This window comes from Oncorhynchus mykiss, chromosome 19 (assembly GCF_057628025.1).
Source record: "Oncorhynchus mykiss isolate SJ-2025 chromosome 19, ASM5762802v1, whole genome shotgun sequence".
NCBI classification, from domain to species: Eukaryota; Metazoa; Chordata; class Actinopteri; order Salmoniformes; family Salmonidae; genus Oncorhynchus; species Oncorhynchus mykiss.
Window position 1 is genome coordinate 19,397,860 of NC_143040.1, and position 16,783 is coordinate 19,414,642.

Consider the following 16,783-nt stretch of genomic DNA (forward strand, 5'->3'; position numbering starts at 1 on the left):
GGCCTTCTGCCCCATTGAAGCGCATGCACCGTTTTCGTCGTTGTCAGTTAACCCTGTCGGGCCCTGGTCAAAAGTAGTTCACTTTATAGGGAACAGGGGTCAAAAGTAGTGCACTATATAGGAAATAGGGTGCCATTTCAGATGTCACAGCCTATGAAACGTATAGAGAGCTGCGTCGCATCAGAAAGAGTCCTCCGCCGTCTCTCATAAGGCCTGAGTGTTGGCCGGTTGGAGGTATTCCATAATTAGACTTTTGGGAGGATCCATTTCTGCTCTTTTCTTTCCCGTTGTAAACGTCTCCACCGGTGTAGCAGCTGTACCTGGAGAGAGGCCGTTTCAACTATATACAATCAAGACAACATGACATTGAAAATGACATTATAGAGTCGAAAGAAAAACCAGACCTGAGGTGGAACATCTGTTGTAAGCTTTACTTTCAAATCCTGTTACATTTATATCTGGCAACTTTTGAACATAAAATAATGCCAAAACAAAGATAAAACGAATACAAAAACCAAAAAAGTACAAATGATCTATTTACCAGTTATTGTCACAAACAACCCTGTACAGCCTTAACAATTAACTAATCAGAAAGCTTTATACAGCACATACCAATTTTTACTGAGTGCCAAAAAGATGAACGAAAACACACAAAAAAAAGAAGATAGTTCTTGTCGAGTCATAAAATAGAGAGAGAGAGAGAGATGTCATGCATACGCCGAAGTGCTCAGAAAGGTAGTCACCCGACATACCATTTAAAAAAAAAAAATCACCTTTAGGCAAAAAATTATAAGCAAACGATAAGTGCTTAAAAATACCGGGTTTGGAAAGGACAGAGAAGCGATCCCTGTCGGCCTTTTCTTCTCCTTAGACACACCAACCAGACCAAAGGGCCGTTTTATAAGAAGAAACAACTGCAGCCATTCTTGATTACATAATGATTATGCGGTAGCTATATATATATATATAAAAAAAGGCATACAGTCAGTCGTAAAAAGACGGGCACATTCTTTTTTGTTCCTCTTATTTTTTGTTTTTAGATTTGGACCCTGAAAATCAGTTTGACTCATTCTCAGTGGTCTCAGGCGGTTCCCTTCCACCAAGTGGCACTAGAGTATTACATATTAGAGGATAGATAAGGAGCTGGAGCTGACCTAGGAGTGTGTGTGTGGCAGGGACTGTTACACCCCTCCGTTACCAGGAAGTGACGGATTTAATCCTAGCATCACAACCTCGTTTTTAAGTTTCATTTGGTCTTAACAATGCATTGTTCTCTCAATTTGTTGTTGTTGTCATTACAAAGAAATAAAAAATATATATATAAAAAATAAAAAAAATCACAAGAAAATGAAAAGTACAATAAACAAGCAAAACAATTAAGGTAAAAAAAAAAAATCCCTTTACAAATAAGAAACCATTTTGGCTTAAAGACCACTTGGGAATGTGAGCGAGGTCAATTAAATGGGTAATGCTTTTGCATAAAAGAAACCAAAATGCCTTTATTATGCTGCCTGGTCTCATGTACACTCTCCATGTTGAGCATCTCCGTCTGTACAGATAAATACATTTTTCATGTTCAAAAAGTGCAGCACTGTGCAAAATTGGCTTTGACAATTTAGCCTGGGCCCTTTGGGTCTCCCAGCGTAGTATAGTTCAACCTCGACTGCCTAATTCATGCAATTTGTGTTCATCTGCACTCTGCAATTTTACAGAGGTAAAAACCCTCCGCACTAAACCACAAAATGTCTACACAACAAAAATCAGGAAACCACGGTTTTGATTCAGATCGTTCACAGCAAACATCTTAAAAAGGTAATAAGTCTGTTTCTGGTGATATCCTATCGGACCGACAGCTCAACCGTTTACACTATAACAATATGAACTAGCTAAGTGCTTTTGGTTTTGAAATGGGACTAAGCTAAGTGCAATTACAACTGAGAGATGGAGCGAAGGGGGAATAGAAAGCAGTACCATGTCTTCTCACTGAGATAGAAGCTACACCACCAAAACCAAAAATATGGCTGCTTCCTCGTCAACAACATTGGACCTATCGGAGCCTTCATCAAAATGGCTTCATAATAGCGATGCACGTTAGTAGAAAACGCTCATCGTCCTACGTTTAAAAGGCTCAGTAAAAAAGAGAAAGAGAGGGGAAAAAAAACGAATGAACAACCTAAAAAGACACAGAAGGCCACCGACCTATAAAAACCAACCCCTTGCTTTCTGTCATATAGGCAACGGTACCCAACAGTCCCTGCCTGCAACTACACCGCACATCTGTATCACGTTCGCATCACGTACATCAACAACGAAAAATACATTCATTCAAGTCATTTTGGAGCAGTTTCTTTCTTTTACACAAAATTACAAAAGAGCTCGAAAAAGCACCATTGAATCGGCCTGTGGTGCCCGGAGCCGCTGGGGGTTTTAACACCCCGTTAGCTGGTCACCTCCACAAAACACTTCTCTCTTACAGCTTATCTAACGTAATGGTGCGCCAGTCCATACATAGTTCTACACATGATGCTGGACTGAACACCACCTGGGTCGTATTCATTAGGGCGCAACGTAGCATAACGACAAGTTCTGGTGATTCAGTCCTTTTTCTTCCGTTTGGTGCCTAATGACTAGGACCCTGGTCTCAGGGGTTACAGGTGTCCTCGTGGATCCTTTGATGTGGGCTGTTGGGGTAAAACTAATCTGGTCCCAGATCTGTTTGTGGTGTCTTGCCAATTTCTACGGTCATTGTCACGACAGCACAAACAGACCTGGGACTAGGCTACGGTTACACAAGGGCTAAGTTGGGGAAAGCAAAGACTATAGCATGAGGCTATAACGTGTGTTACATTGAATTGGCAAAGGGCCTTGAGTAGAGAATGTCACTTGTTCTGTCCACCCCACCGCACAACTTCAAACAACGTACAAGATGTCACCGGTGTGTATGGGTTGCCAAGACGACCGCCACCTGAGACAAAGGTGAGTTCAAGTCGACGTTTGATGCATATGGTTTCACCATTACACAAAGCCAAACAGATAAAGTCAAAGCTTAGTTGTGGGGGAGATTGACGGCTACAAAACTATGTACAGAACACATTTGTTAAATAATTCATTAAGTGCGTGGTTTGAGGCGTTGCTTTGGAAACGAGACTTTTGAGAAAAAGCGTTCCGTTTCATTGGTTCTTGTTCGCGGCGCATCACAATTTAACAGCCTGGGGATTGGTTCATCATACCCTATTAAATGACGTGCATCAAAGCTAGCGGAAACAAAGAGGCAGGCATGCTATTCTGATGCGTAGTAGCCAAAAGACAAAAACGCACTAAAAATGTCAGAGCACTTGTTTTGTTTCTTCTTCTTTTTCTACTTTTCTAACAAAAACAAAAATAAAACACGGATCCGTTTTACAGGTAATGCAGTTGGGTCCTGGTCATTCAAAAGTCCAAAAAACAAACATTAGAAAATAAAAAGTAGAGATAGAGAGTAATAATTAAATCGATATAACAGATAAGAAAAGCAGCTTTTGATATAAATGCATTTTTTAGCACATACAGCCTTTTCTCTGATAAATTCTTTTTTTTTTTTTTCATTGTCTACAATAACTACTTGTCTGTCTCTGTCCAGCTTATTCAGCTGGCTTGATTGGAAAGTTTTCCCCATCGCAGTGGATAACGATCATTCACACCACTGTCCAGGGAGAGAGGGATGGAGAGAAAGGGGAACGAGAAGGAGGGGGGAGAGATAGGGATGAGAAGGAGGAGAGGAGAACAGTCACACAGTCTTGGCTCTCTCCGTCAGTCCCAGTCCTAGGTAAGCCAGGAAGGAGTGTTTGAGTGAGGTGGGCGAGGGAGGAGAGGGTGAGGCGGCGGTGGAGGAGAGGAAAAGGGGGGCGGAGGAGGGCGGCCTCTGGAGTCTGGAGAGGGGCGAGTGGAATGTGGAGCGGTGGCGGTGGGTGAACAGGGTTGTGAGGGGGATCAGGTGCGCCCGCTCACAGTTTCCCAACTGCTCGTAGACATGGCGTGGGGAGGGGAAGAAGAGGGAGGGGCCACCGCCATTGGTTGTGGTCGCTGTCAGGTAACGCTGGGCTGGGGGCGGGAGCTCCTGTTGACGGTGGTGTTGTTTCCCTGTGATGAGTGACAGGGCGACAGATTGCAGGGCCTGGGAGGCAGAGAGAATCATGAGGGGGCTGCTGCTACCGCTCCCCCCGCTACTCCCATCCCCACCTCCACCTACCCCCAGGAGGAAGGGCTCCCCGCCCCGCAGAGACCCCACCAGAGAGCCCCCTAGCTGGGCCTGGAACTCCTCCTCGCCGGCCTCCTCCCCTTCCCCTCCACCCTGGTGCTTCTTGAGGTGGCGGCTGAAGATGAAGGGGTGGGTGGTGGTGAAGGGGCACTCCGTGCAGCCGAAGGTCTGGCGCGGGGCGTGCTTCAGCTTCTTGTGCAGGTTCAGGTTGTCCTTGCGCTTGCAGCTGTAGCCGCAGCGGTCGCAGTGGAAGGGCCGCTCGCCCGTGTGCACGCGCACGTGCTCGATCAGCTTGTTGGCCGTCTTGGACAGGTAGCCGCACTGCTCACACTTGTAGTGGTTGCCGAGGCGATGCTCGCGCATGTGCCTCTCCAGCGCGGGCTGGTCGCACCACACCGACTGGCAGATGCGACACTTGTACTCCATCTTGTAATGGGTCTTCAGGTGGCACTCCATGGCCGCCGGTCGATTGGTGGAATAAATGCAGACGGGGCACCTGGGAAACAGGAAGGAGGAAGTGGAAGGGGGCAGGACATGGGAAATACACACACAATAGCGAGGGGAGGTTTAACGAAGAGAGGACTTAAATACACGATGACCAAAATACACACCTTAAGACTTCAACACAAGGGAGGATGAAGAGGGGGAAGGTGAAGGAGGAAAGGTGTGTGTGATGTGTCCTGAATATTTGACCCTAAAGGAATGATTGGTGTGTGTGTGTGTGTGTTGTTGAAATTTTAAAGTGTGTAGAGTGGGTTGGGGTTGAAAGTGTGTTTGGAGTGGGTTGGTGGTAGGTGGGTGGGGCATGTAGAACTGGGCAGAGACAGGTTGTGGAAAGAGAACAGGATTGGACGGAATTAGGAATGGAAGGATAACTGAAATAAATGGAAATGTGGCACTTACATTTAAATAGCACCATTCATCTGCTCTGGGCCCCAAAGCGCTTCACAAACCCTGCAGAACAGAATCACCTCAGAATACAACCAGCCACGTGGTGAAGAGCCTACACACACCTTCTCTCTCCCATACACTTCTGGACATACACTCCTGAATGAACACTTCTGAGTACACTAAGGATGCACTGGTAAAGGGAGGCCCTTCTCTGTCCTAGACACGCCTCACGCCACACTCAGAGTGCACAGTACACTCTCCTTTTCGGTACACACTACAGCCTCGTCTCCCTCTCTTATAAAAAGTGTTTTTTCTCCATTGTCTACAACTCGTCTGTCTTTTGTCCAGCGTATTCAGCTGGCTTGATTTGAAAGTGTTCTCCATTGCAGTGGATAACTACCACTCCGTCACCCCACCGTCCACTGCTGAGCACACACTACTTAGTACACAACCCTGCCTGGACACACTACTCTAGAGTCTAGACTAGAGATACCCTCTTGAACTGGACTGAGGGGGCAGCTGTGTTTGGGCAACCTGCTTTTAATTCTGACCTCTCAAACCTTCCCCGCACAGCTAATGTGGACTGTCTGTCTGGTTTTAAAGTCAGGATAGAGGATGGATTTCTAACAAACATTAAAACACTCTACTATAATGACTGAACTAATTGCACCCTTGAACATTTGAAATGTGAAATAAATACATGCCCATGTACCTAAAATGGACTAATACTGTTAGCAGTGTTGATGGTGTGTGTGTGTGTGTGTGTGTTCCTGTACTGAACAATGAACGTGGAGAGAATCGGTGGTGGCGTATTGAGACCTTAACCGTGCCTCTACTCCTTGTAACAAGACGAGACACTAACAGATACCTCAGTAAACTACGACCCTGACTCTCTCACTCCAAACACCAAACCAACTACTGATCGAATGCTACCGATGGCTAGACAATGGACAGTATCTGGTGAATAGTGGTGACAGCTTGACATTAAACATGGTCAAGTGACCGTGTCGGCCGATCAGTTAATGGCGAGATGAGTTCAATGGCGTCTGATTGATATCGATGGCTCTACACGTGCATTGACTGACTGCGTATCATGGCAAACAACTTTGACAAATAGATACAAACAAAAAAAAGAAACATAAAAATGACCGTGACTGTTGTGTGTTAACAAACAATCTGTTCCTACTGCGCTTAAATATTTTCTGTTCAGATTTCCTGTTTAGTGATTGCATGTGAATGCATGTACTACTTTCATTCCAGATGGTTTCAAATGCAATCTGGGAAAATATAACATCTATCTGGTATAAAATATGCATCTGTGTTTCCAGGCTTTAAAAGCACAGCGCTAGGCTAATGTCATTAGCATGTTGTTGCGTGTGTGTTGGAGGAGCTTCATGGCTAGGCTAATGTCATTAGCATGTTGTTGCGTGTGTGTTGGAGGAGCTTCATGGCTAGGCTAATTGCATTAGCATGTTGTTGCGTGTGTGTTGGAGGAGCTTCATGGCTAGGCTAATGTCATTAGCATGTTGTTGCGTGTGTGTTGGAGGAGCTTCATGGCTAGGCTAATGTCATTAGCATGTTGTTGCGTGTGTGTTGGAGAAGCTTCATGGCTAGGCTAATGTCATTAGCATGTTGTTGCGTGTGTGTTGGAGAAGCTTCATGGCTAGGCTAATGTCATTAGCATGTTGTTGCGTGTGTGTTGGAGGAGCTTCATGGCTAGGCTAATGTCATTAGCATGTTGTTGCGTGTGTGTTGGAGGAGCTTCATGGCTAGGCTAATGTCATTAGCATGTTGTTGCGTGTGTGTTGGAGAAGCTTCATGGCTAGGCTAATGTCATTAGCATGTTGTTGCGTGTGTGTTGGAGGAGCTTCATGGCTAGGCTAATGTCATTAGCATGTTGTTGCGTGTGTGTTGAAGGAGCTTCATGTACTGGCAGCGTTGATTTAACATGAACAGACGGGCTAAATGGCTATGTATGGTTTACTGTGTGTGTGTGTGTGTACATCACACAGTACAACAGAGGCTCCTATACGGGTATAGGAGTATTGGGTCAGAGGGGGACAGTGTTTGGTATCAAGGGCTGTGAGTGTAACACGGTTTATATATACTCTGTGAATGTCTTAATAGCTTCAGTGAGCTAGATGTCCTATGCACGTAAATGTGTATGTTGGACAGTGTCTGTGTGTTGACGTCATCTAGTTTGAAAGTGTGGCTGAATGCATGCACACATTTACAGTTCAGACTGCGTGTGTATTATGTTTATGCATGTGGTCTTACACGCATGTTTTTGACTTAATGTGCATACTTAATGTGCATACTTAATGTGCATGCTATAGTCAGTCGGTCAGTGGGTTACCGTCTGCCTGTGCGTTTGTACATGTGTGAGGGAGGAGTCGGGGTAGGGTAGGGTGGGGGGTGGTGGAGTAGGAACCTCTGTCTGTACTTGCTTTCCTTACTTGAGCCCTCCGGTGGGGACGGTGTGGCACTTCTTGTGCTCCAGCAGCTGCTCGGGCGTCTTCAGGAACTTGTGGCACACGTCGCACTCGAACATGCGCGTGATCAGGTGGATCTGGAGGTGGCGCTCGTACATGGTCCGCGTCTTGCACACAAAGTTGCAGAAGACGCACTCGAAGCCTGGTGGGGGAGAGAGGGAGTTAGCATGACTGCAGTGCTCCTCGTCCTCTTAATTAAACATCACCCCCGTGATATGCTCGTATTTTAACTCACATATTCTGGACACATCACACACACCTTTACGTCACTGCATAATTTACGTGAAAAAAGTCTGTGCTTTTGCATGCTAGCTGTTCGAGGAGACATTCAGTCATTGCGCTAGCGCTAGTTAGAAATAGCGTGCAAAACTACATCTAACTTCCTGCATACTGGACGCAGAGACGTAAACATGGTATCCATGAGTTCATCTGACTGGGGAAGTAGATAAAGTGGTGGGCTCACACTCTCTCTGTAAAGGCCCAGTGCAGTCAAAATTCTGTTTTCTGTGTTTAATATCATATTGTACAACAGCTGATGAAACTAACACTGTAAAAGTGTGAAAAAAATGTGATCAGTGTTATTTCCTGATAGCTGCTGGTTGAAAATACAACATACACAGGACCATCTAACCAGCAGGTTAGCATGAGCGGGAGTTTCAGATTTTCATGGTGACATCACCAGGCGGTAAATGAGTTAATAGACCAATAACAAAGAGAGTTCCAAACCTCTCTGCCAATAACAGCTAGTTTTCAGTTTTCCCCTCTCCACTCAGACCCCTCCCAGACAGTCCTAGCAAAAATCTTGCTTGAGAAGTAGTTTTTTGCACATTTTTAATGGAATCTAACACTGTAATGGAATCTAACACTGTAACTTATTGTTACCCAGAAATGATTTGATATTGAGATAAAAACAGCTGCATTGGGCCTTTAAGGATACAGAATTGTAAGTAGATTAAATTAACTGTAGTTCCACATAATGTTCCAGCCTATACATCCCAGAACTCCTTGCCTTTCTCAGACTTCTCTTCAGTTCCTGATCCCGAGTGGCTGCTGGAGCTGGATTGGCTGCCTGCAGAGGAGGGAGGGGCCAGCAGGTTCTTGAGCTCCTCATTGGCATGGGTAAGTTCTCCACCCTCTGAGCTGTTCAGCGAATCGCTGAGGGCCGACAGGGAGGAGGAGGTGCTCTTCGTCTCACTGAGGGGGCTCCGCGAGTTCAGACCTATGAAGAAGAGGGGTCAAGAGTCAATCATCATCAACATCATCAGCATTGTCATTATCGTGATAATCATCATCATCGAATTCAGAAAATGTACCATTGTAATTACATTTCACTTTACTTCCTGAATGATTAAGTAATACACCCCAATTCTGTCACTACCAGCACTGCCACCGTCATCATAAGTGCTTTCTCAACATTAGACAGGGTACCTCAACCCAATAAAAGGAGGAAAAGCACTAAACTACAGTCAAAACCACACACACACTCTCTCTCTCTCTCTCTCTCTCTCTCTGAATACAAAATGAAAATCACACACACTGCAGGCAGGCAGACTCAGCTTCAGGGCCATGTCCTCTGACTGGAGCCCTGCTGCCAGTCCAATCAACAGCCAGTATGCTTTTATTGATCTCTTTTTTTTCCTCTCTCTGTTTGACTGCACTTCTCTGGGATAGAGAGAGTATGAGAGAGAGAGAGAAGAGGGGAGGAGGAGGGTCACGGCTAAGGGAGCTAAGATGGCGGGAGCAACTCAGGGCACAGCTCAACAAAGGGCATTCAGTCAGGGAGAAGGAGAGGGAGGGAGGGAGGTGAAGGAGTATAGGGCTGCTGGCTGCCATGGATTGTGAAATGGCCGACGCCAGCTACCTCACACACATTTGTATGTGCGCGCACACACACACACACACACACACACACACACACACAATCGCACGGAGGCATTCACACAGATGCATTCAAAGACACATATTGTGCATGGCCTACACACTTTTATCCTTGAGAATGAGAGGTATAGAAATGCAGGCATAGAATGCAGGTATAGAAACTCAGAAAGCAGAGAGTGAAATACCATTGTATCCATCTCTCTCAACACCGAAGACCTCTAGAGGTAGATTAAAGACAAAACGAGGCTCACCACTCCACTATCTAAGGGAGCTATAGAGTACATGATGCTCTGAACATTCAAAGAGTACTTGCCCCTTGTGGGAAACCACATCATTTATCATCCCTGTTGGCATATTCCTTGTTAGCACTTTTTACAAGGTCCAAGATGCTATTGAAGCATGTGTTTAGTCAAACGCACTTCACTTTTTATGAGGGTGGAAAACGTTGTAAACCTGTGTTACACTCCCCTACGGATTGGACAGTGAAGCGAAAACTTTAAAAAGGTGGCTCTATACTCCACCATTTTGGATTTAATATGTTTAATATGATGCGACAGTACAGAATGTCACCTTATATTTGAGGGTATTTTCACAGTTCAGAAATGAAAGCACCTAATGCATAAATATCTGGGAAAATCTGGGAGATTGAATGGATCTCTGCCCTGTTCCTACTGTACCACCACACACACAGTATCTCTGTCCTGTTCCTACTATACCACCACACAGTATCCTGTTTCTAGCCCTAGCAGCAGCCAGGCTCCCTGCTGTGGGGCCACCAGTCTGACCCCTTGCCCATGTGGCTGACACACATCTTAGTGGGGGCCAACTTCAGGCGTAACACTTGCTGAGTTCAGCCGTTTCCATGTCTGTCTGGAGCTTGGCTGTGGGAGATGTGGTGTCCAAACACTATCAGTTGACAAAAAACACCCAGCAGTCTTTTCTACAGCCCCAATGTGGTGTGTTTTCAGCAGCCATGTTTGCTAGTGGGTGGAGGCTAGCCTAAATGCCAAGCTTCGATATGGACTCACCACTCTGTGTCTGTGTGAGAGAGGGTAAGAATGTGTGTGTGTGTGTGTGTGTGTGTGTGTGTGTGTGTGTGTGTGTGTGTGAACCCTGGCCTGCCTCTGACGGACCAGAGGGCCTATTGATTTTTCCCCTCAGGCACGATAAGGGGCAGCCATCGTAGATAAACAAGGTCGCTCCCCGGCCTCCGTGAGGACCCCTCAGCTGTCTGCAACACTACCGGACAATCCCACACACACACACTGCCACGGAGGGGCAAGACGGGCAACCGCGTCGGACGATAAACCGGACAAAGCCGCTACGGACCAAAAAAATACATTGACAGGCTGGGTTTTGGACCTGTGGCTTTAAAAAGTCCAGGGAAGGTCGAGGGAGGGAAAATAATCTACATGTTTTGTTATTCAAAGTGGAAGTTGTTTCTGTTTGGGTAGTTTACAGAGTTAGAGTCTCCTCTCACTCCCGGGAAGGGACTCGTTTTATGAAGCTTTACTTTATTGTCACATCAGTTCAGTGTGTTGAGACTGAACATGTTGGTTCCCTCTACTATAAACGGCTGTGAACTAAACTAGCTGTTTCTACTCTGAGCAGTCAGCAGTAGCACCTCAATCTGCAACACTCCCCCAACAGCTCCCTACCAACAACATGTCACAGCTGATCTGAGAATCATTCTGAAAGGTTGGTCTCTTCTGAAAGCTTTAAAACATTGTTTGGCTACGATCCGAGGTGCAGACTTCTCCAGTCCTCCTCATGGATGTAAAAGGTATAGACTGGGTGTAAGAAAATGTATAAACCCCCTCTTTCTAGCCTATCCTTACATCAAAACAGCACTTTAAAACCCATGAGTCCGAGCGAGCAGATAGATACACGCTTCAGGAAGGGAATCAATACAATTTGGAACAGTTCGATGGCAGCAAAACCAAGTTCAGCTGGAAAAGAAATGCCATCAAGTTGGTTGTACAAGCTGACTTCGTCCTATTGCTGCCCCCGGGGACAAGAGGTGGACCAAAGCCATCTCTCCATACAATACATGCCTGAGCAGAAGACAGATGATCTACCTGTGTGTCCGTGACTGACGTGGGACTTCATGTCGCTCTCCTCCACACAGACGTAGTCACAGGCGCTGCAGCACAGAGCGAACATCCACTGCTCCTTGTCCACGTGGAGAGACATGTGGCTGACGAACTGGGCGTTCAGCCCCGTCTGGAAACCACACGCATGGCAGCTAGATGGACAGGAAGAGGGAGGGGTTAAACACTGATCTCAGAACAGGTCACAGCTAGAGGGGAAAGGAGCGAGGTATTGAACATAGACCAAATGCTGATCTCAGACCCGGTTATAGAGGCGAGAAGACATCATTAATTCCTAATCAAACCCTAAAGGCTGACCTCAGACCAGTAAAGAAATAGGTCAGTCATGTACAGTCCATGGTTTACATTACTGATGCTGACCCCAATTTATGGGATCAGTAAATTGCATGTGTCAGTCATTATACGGATAGATCTTCTGTGCACACACAGACACACACACACACACACACACACACACACACACACACACACACACACACACACACACGTGATATCTTTGACGCCTGCTATGGATGAACACGTACTTGCCAAAAACTATAGGGACAGACTTTTATTATGGGTCTGTGTACATAAGTACAGGGACAGTTCTTGTGACTACCGCTCTGAGAACAGGTGCGTCGACCAGACTCTAGTAGATTCAATGTTTCTTTGGAGTGTTTCTTTCATTCAGCGTAGCAGCACCTGTAGTAATAGGGGAAGGTCTTCCCGTCTCGTCCCTCAGCGGTGGCGACGGCGCTGACCATCTGCTCTGCGTCGGTGCTGACCAGCTTGACAGAGTGGATGGTCAGGTGCTGGTTGAGGTTGGCTCTGCACTTGGCTGCATAAGGACACAGGTGACACGTATACTTCCGCTCCTCTGGAAGGACAGACGGACGGACAGACACAAGGTCAGAGAGAGAGAGAGACAGAGAGAGGGAGAGAGAGAGAGAGGGAGACAGAGAGAGAGAGAGAGACAGAGAGGGAGAAAGAGAGAGATAGACAGAGAGAGGGAGAAAGAGAGAGGGAGAAGAAGAGAGCGAGAGAGAGGGAGAAAGAGAGAGAGGGAGAAAGAGAGAGAGGGAGAAAGAGAGAGAAAGAGAGAGAGGGAGACAGAGAGAGAGACAGAGGGAGAAAGAGAGAGAGAGACAGAGAGAGGGAGAAAGAGAGAGGGAGAAAGAGAGAGAGAGGGAGAAAGAGAGAGGGAGAAAGAGAGAGAGAGGGAGAAAGAGAGAGAAAGAGAGAGATGTGCGAGAGAGCGAGATGGATCTACAGAGACACATGGGGACACACATTCGTACACACACGTACGCGTAACACGTATGCCATATACAAAACGCATGCAGGCACACGTACGTACGTAAACAACATGTGTCCTCATCACGTATACACAAATACAATGAGTACGTCCCCCTGCATGAGAATGTCTGCTTAGTGGACTACACAAACAAAACACACACGCAAATCCTATTACGTCAGCTACTAACTAACGCACACACACACACTTTGCCCGAGGTCATGAAGCCAGGGAACCTTTGTGGCCCGGGTAAACCAAAAACAACCATCATGATGACATATGCCCCCGTTTCTGCTCTCTGTGGTGTGCCCAAGCTGTTCTCAGCCAAACAACCCACTCACAGGGGGAGTGTGTGTGTCAGAGTGTGTGTGCGCGTGCGTGTTTTGTATTAGTGTGTGTGGACCATGCGCTTTCATGCATAAGAATATGTAGGTTTTTACATAAATGCGGGTGCATTAAAAAGACCAATTTAAATAAAATTAAAATTGAGAATGCATTAACTTTTACAGCAATGACCCTTAGACTTGTGGTAATGCCAGGGGAGTAGAGATCTCTGATCTGAACCACTGAGAGTCAGGACCTCTGTTTGGATCTCTCATCCAATGGATCGCTTAGAGTCTAAAATTAGACTCTAAGCGAAAATTTGAAAATTAAAGATTACTGACAGAGCCATAAGAAAATATTGCTTTATTTATCTGATCATATTGTAATATATTTGTTAGGTTTTCAGTAGGTTCAATTAGGTTCACTAGACTATATGCGTCATTTAAAAATTTTTCAATTAACATTCGAACAGTCCGGCCCTCGTCTTGTAGCTGATTTTTTTATTTGGCCCTCCGTCCATTTGACTTTGACACCCCTGGCTTAGACGGTAGAGTGTGTGCTGTGTTCACATGTATTTACATGTATTTATACACTGAGTGTACAAAACATTATGAACACCTGCTCTTTCCATGACATAGACTGACCAGGTGAATCCAGGTGAAAGCTATGATCCCTTATTGATGTCACTTGTTAAATCCACTTCAATCAGTGTAGATGAAGGGGAGGAGACGGGTTAAAGAAGGATTTTTAAGCCTTGAGACAATCGAGACATGGATTGTGTATGTGACATTCAGAGGGTGAATGGGCAAGACAAAATATTAAAGTGCCTTTGAACGGGGTATAGTAGTAGGTGCCAGGCGCACCGGTTTTCTTCAAGATCTGCAACGCTGCTGGGTTTTTCACACTCAACAGTTTCCCGTCTGTATCAATAATGGTCCACCACCCAAAGGACATCCAGCCAACTTGACACAACTGTGAGAAGCATTGGGGTCAACATGGGCCAGCATCCATGTGGAACAATTTCGACACCTTGTAGAGTCCATATCACTGACAAATTGAGTCTGTTCTGAGGGCAACAATATTAAGGTGTCCTTAATGTTCTGTCCACTCAGTGTATGTATTTCTGTGTATTAATATGTATGTATATGTAGTCGTGTGTGTGTGTGTGTGTGTGTGTGTGTGTGTGTGTGTGTGTGTGTGTGTGTGTGTGTGTGTGTGTGTGTGTGTGTATATATATATACACACACACAGTGCCTTGCGAAAGTATTCGGCCCCCTTGAACTTTGCGACCGTTTGCCACATTTCAGGCTTCAAACATAAAGATATAAAACTGTATTTTTTTGTGAAGAATCAACAACAAGTGGGACACAATCATGAAGTGGAACGACATTTATTGGATATTTCAAACTTTTTTAACAAATCAAAAACTGAAAAATTGGGCGTGCAAAATTATTCAGCCCCTTTACTTTCAGTGCAGCAAACTCTCTCCAGAAGTTCAGTGAGGATCTCTGAATGATCCAATGTTGACCTAAATGACTAATGATGATAAATACAATAAACCTGTGTGTAATCAAGTCTCCGTATAAATGCACCTGCACTGTGATAGTCTCAGAGGTCCGTTAAAAGCGCAGAGAGCATCATGAAGAACAAGGAACACACCAGGCAGGTCCGAGATACTGTTGTGAAGAAGTTTAAAGCCGGATTTGGATACAAAAAGATTTCCCAAGCTTTAAACATCCCAAGGAGCACTGTGCAAGCGATAATATTGAAATGGAAGGAGTATCAGACCACTGCAAATCTACCAAGACCTGGCCGTCCCTCTAAACTTTCAGCTCATACAAGGAGAAGACTGATCAGAGATGCAGCCAAGAGGCCCATGATCACTCTGGATGAACTGCAGAGATCTACAGCTGAGGTGGGAGACTCTGTCCATAGGACAACAATCAGTCGTATATTGCACAAATCTGGCCTTTATGGAAGAGTGGCAAGAAGAAAGCCATTTCTTAAAGATATCCATAAAAAGTGTTGTTTAAAGTTTGCCACAAGCCACCTGGGAGACACACCAAACATGTGGAAGAAGGTGCTCTGGTCAGATGAAACCAAAATTGAACTTTTTGGCAACAATGCAAAACGTTATGTTTGGCGTAAAAGCAACACAGCTGAACACACCATCCCCACTGTCAAACATGGTGGTGGCAGCATCATGGTTTGGGCCTGCTTTTCTTCAGCAGGGACAGGGAAGATGGTTAAAATTGATGGGAAGATGGATGGAGCCAAATACAGGACCATTCTGGAAGAAAACCTGATGGAGTCTGCAAAAGACCTGAGACTGGGACGGAGATTTGTCTTCCAACAAGACAATGATCCAAAACATAAAGCAAAATCTACAATGGAATGGTTCAAAAATAAACATATCCAGGTGTTAGAATGGCCAAGTCAAAGCCCAGACCTGAATCCAATCGAGAATCTGTGGAAAGAACTGAAAACTGCTGTTCACAAATGCTCTCTCTCCATCCAACCTCACTGAGCTCGAGCTGTTTTGCAAGGAGGAATGGGAAAAAATGTCAGTCTCTCGATGTGCAAAACTGATAGAGACATACCCCAAACGACTTACAGCTGTAATCGCAGCAAAAGGTGGCGCTACAAAGTATTAACTTAAGGGGGCTGAATAATTTTGCACGCCCAATTTTTCAGTTTTTTATTTGTTAAAAAAGTTTGAAATATCCAATAAATGTCGTTCCACTTCATGATTGTGTCCCACTTGTTGTTGATTCTTCACAAAAAATACAGTTTTATATCTTACATACATGTTTGTGTGTCCATTGTGTCCAGTCTGTGTACTGGGATGCAAAGCAGCCTTCTGGCTTGGTAATTAGGCGGGCAGTTTTCCCACTGAGACTAATCATGGTGGTAATCTCTTTAAAGGAGAAGGTAATCCAGTCTAGTAAACCTTATTTACTTTTTACAGGGTATTACACACACAGTCACACACACGCCAAGGGAACGTTGACAAGACATGTCACAACACACACACAGGGAACTGTACGTAGAGATGGAAAGGGAGTGTGTGTGTTAGTGGACTCACCTGTGTGTAGAGACAGGTGTCTGGACAGGGTCTGCTGTCTGCCAAACACCTTGCCACAGACAGGACAGGGGTAGAGCTGCTGACTGTTCAGTATCCCCTGGGATATCCCGTTCCCCCCCGGCTCTCCAGTGTCCTTCTCTGGGTCTGGAAACACACAGACAGAGTACCGTCACAGTTCACCATATTTGACTCACAACCTTCTCATAACCTGCACCGGGAGGCGACCTGAAAGTTCATATTGTAGGAAAGCATTCAGCAACTGAAATGGAATGGAGTCCAACCTTGTTTCATATTACTTCAACTCCACTCCAACCCTCATTTCATATTATTCCAACTCTCAGCATTGTTTCATATTAATCCAACTTCACTCCAACCCTCAACGGTGTTCCATATTACTCCAACCCTCAACCTCGTTCCAAATTACTCCAACCCTCAACCTTGCTCCATATTACTCCAACCCCCAACCTCGTTCCAAATTACTCCAACCCTCAA

At 45.4% G+C, this 16,783-nt stretch overlaps 1 protein-coding gene across 4 annotated transcripts in view; it reads right to left on the reverse strand.

The window, feature by feature from the left end:
- Positions 1 to 402: 402 nt before the first annotated feature.
- The window catches only part of LOC110497368 (zinc finger protein 827), a 98,242-nt gene continuing 81,861 nt past the window's right edge, over positions 403 to 16,783 (reverse strand). For 2 of the 4 annotated variants that reach the window (XM_036954285.2, XM_090210423.1), the window contains exons 9-15: positions 16,292 to 16,435; positions 12,291 to 12,465; positions 11,577 to 11,743; positions 8,630 to 8,839; positions 7,585 to 7,762; positions 5,141 to 5,191; positions 4,597 to 4,733 (exon numbers count right to left, since the gene is read on the reverse strand). In XM_036954285.2, coding sequence (XP_036810180.2) covers positions 5,143 to 5,191; positions 7,585 to 7,762; positions 8,630 to 8,839; positions 11,577 to 11,743; positions 12,291 to 12,465; positions 16,292 to 16,435 — 923 coding nt within the window. In that variant the 3' untranslated portion in view covers positions 4,597 to 4,733; positions 5,141 to 5,142. Of the gene's footprint in view, positions 4,734 to 5,140; positions 5,192 to 7,584; positions 7,763 to 8,629; positions 8,840 to 11,576; positions 11,744 to 12,290; positions 12,466 to 16,291; positions 16,436 to 16,783 lie in introns of all 4 variants that reach the window. The other 2 variants (XM_036954282.2, XM_036954283.2) reach the window with 1 other exon arrangement.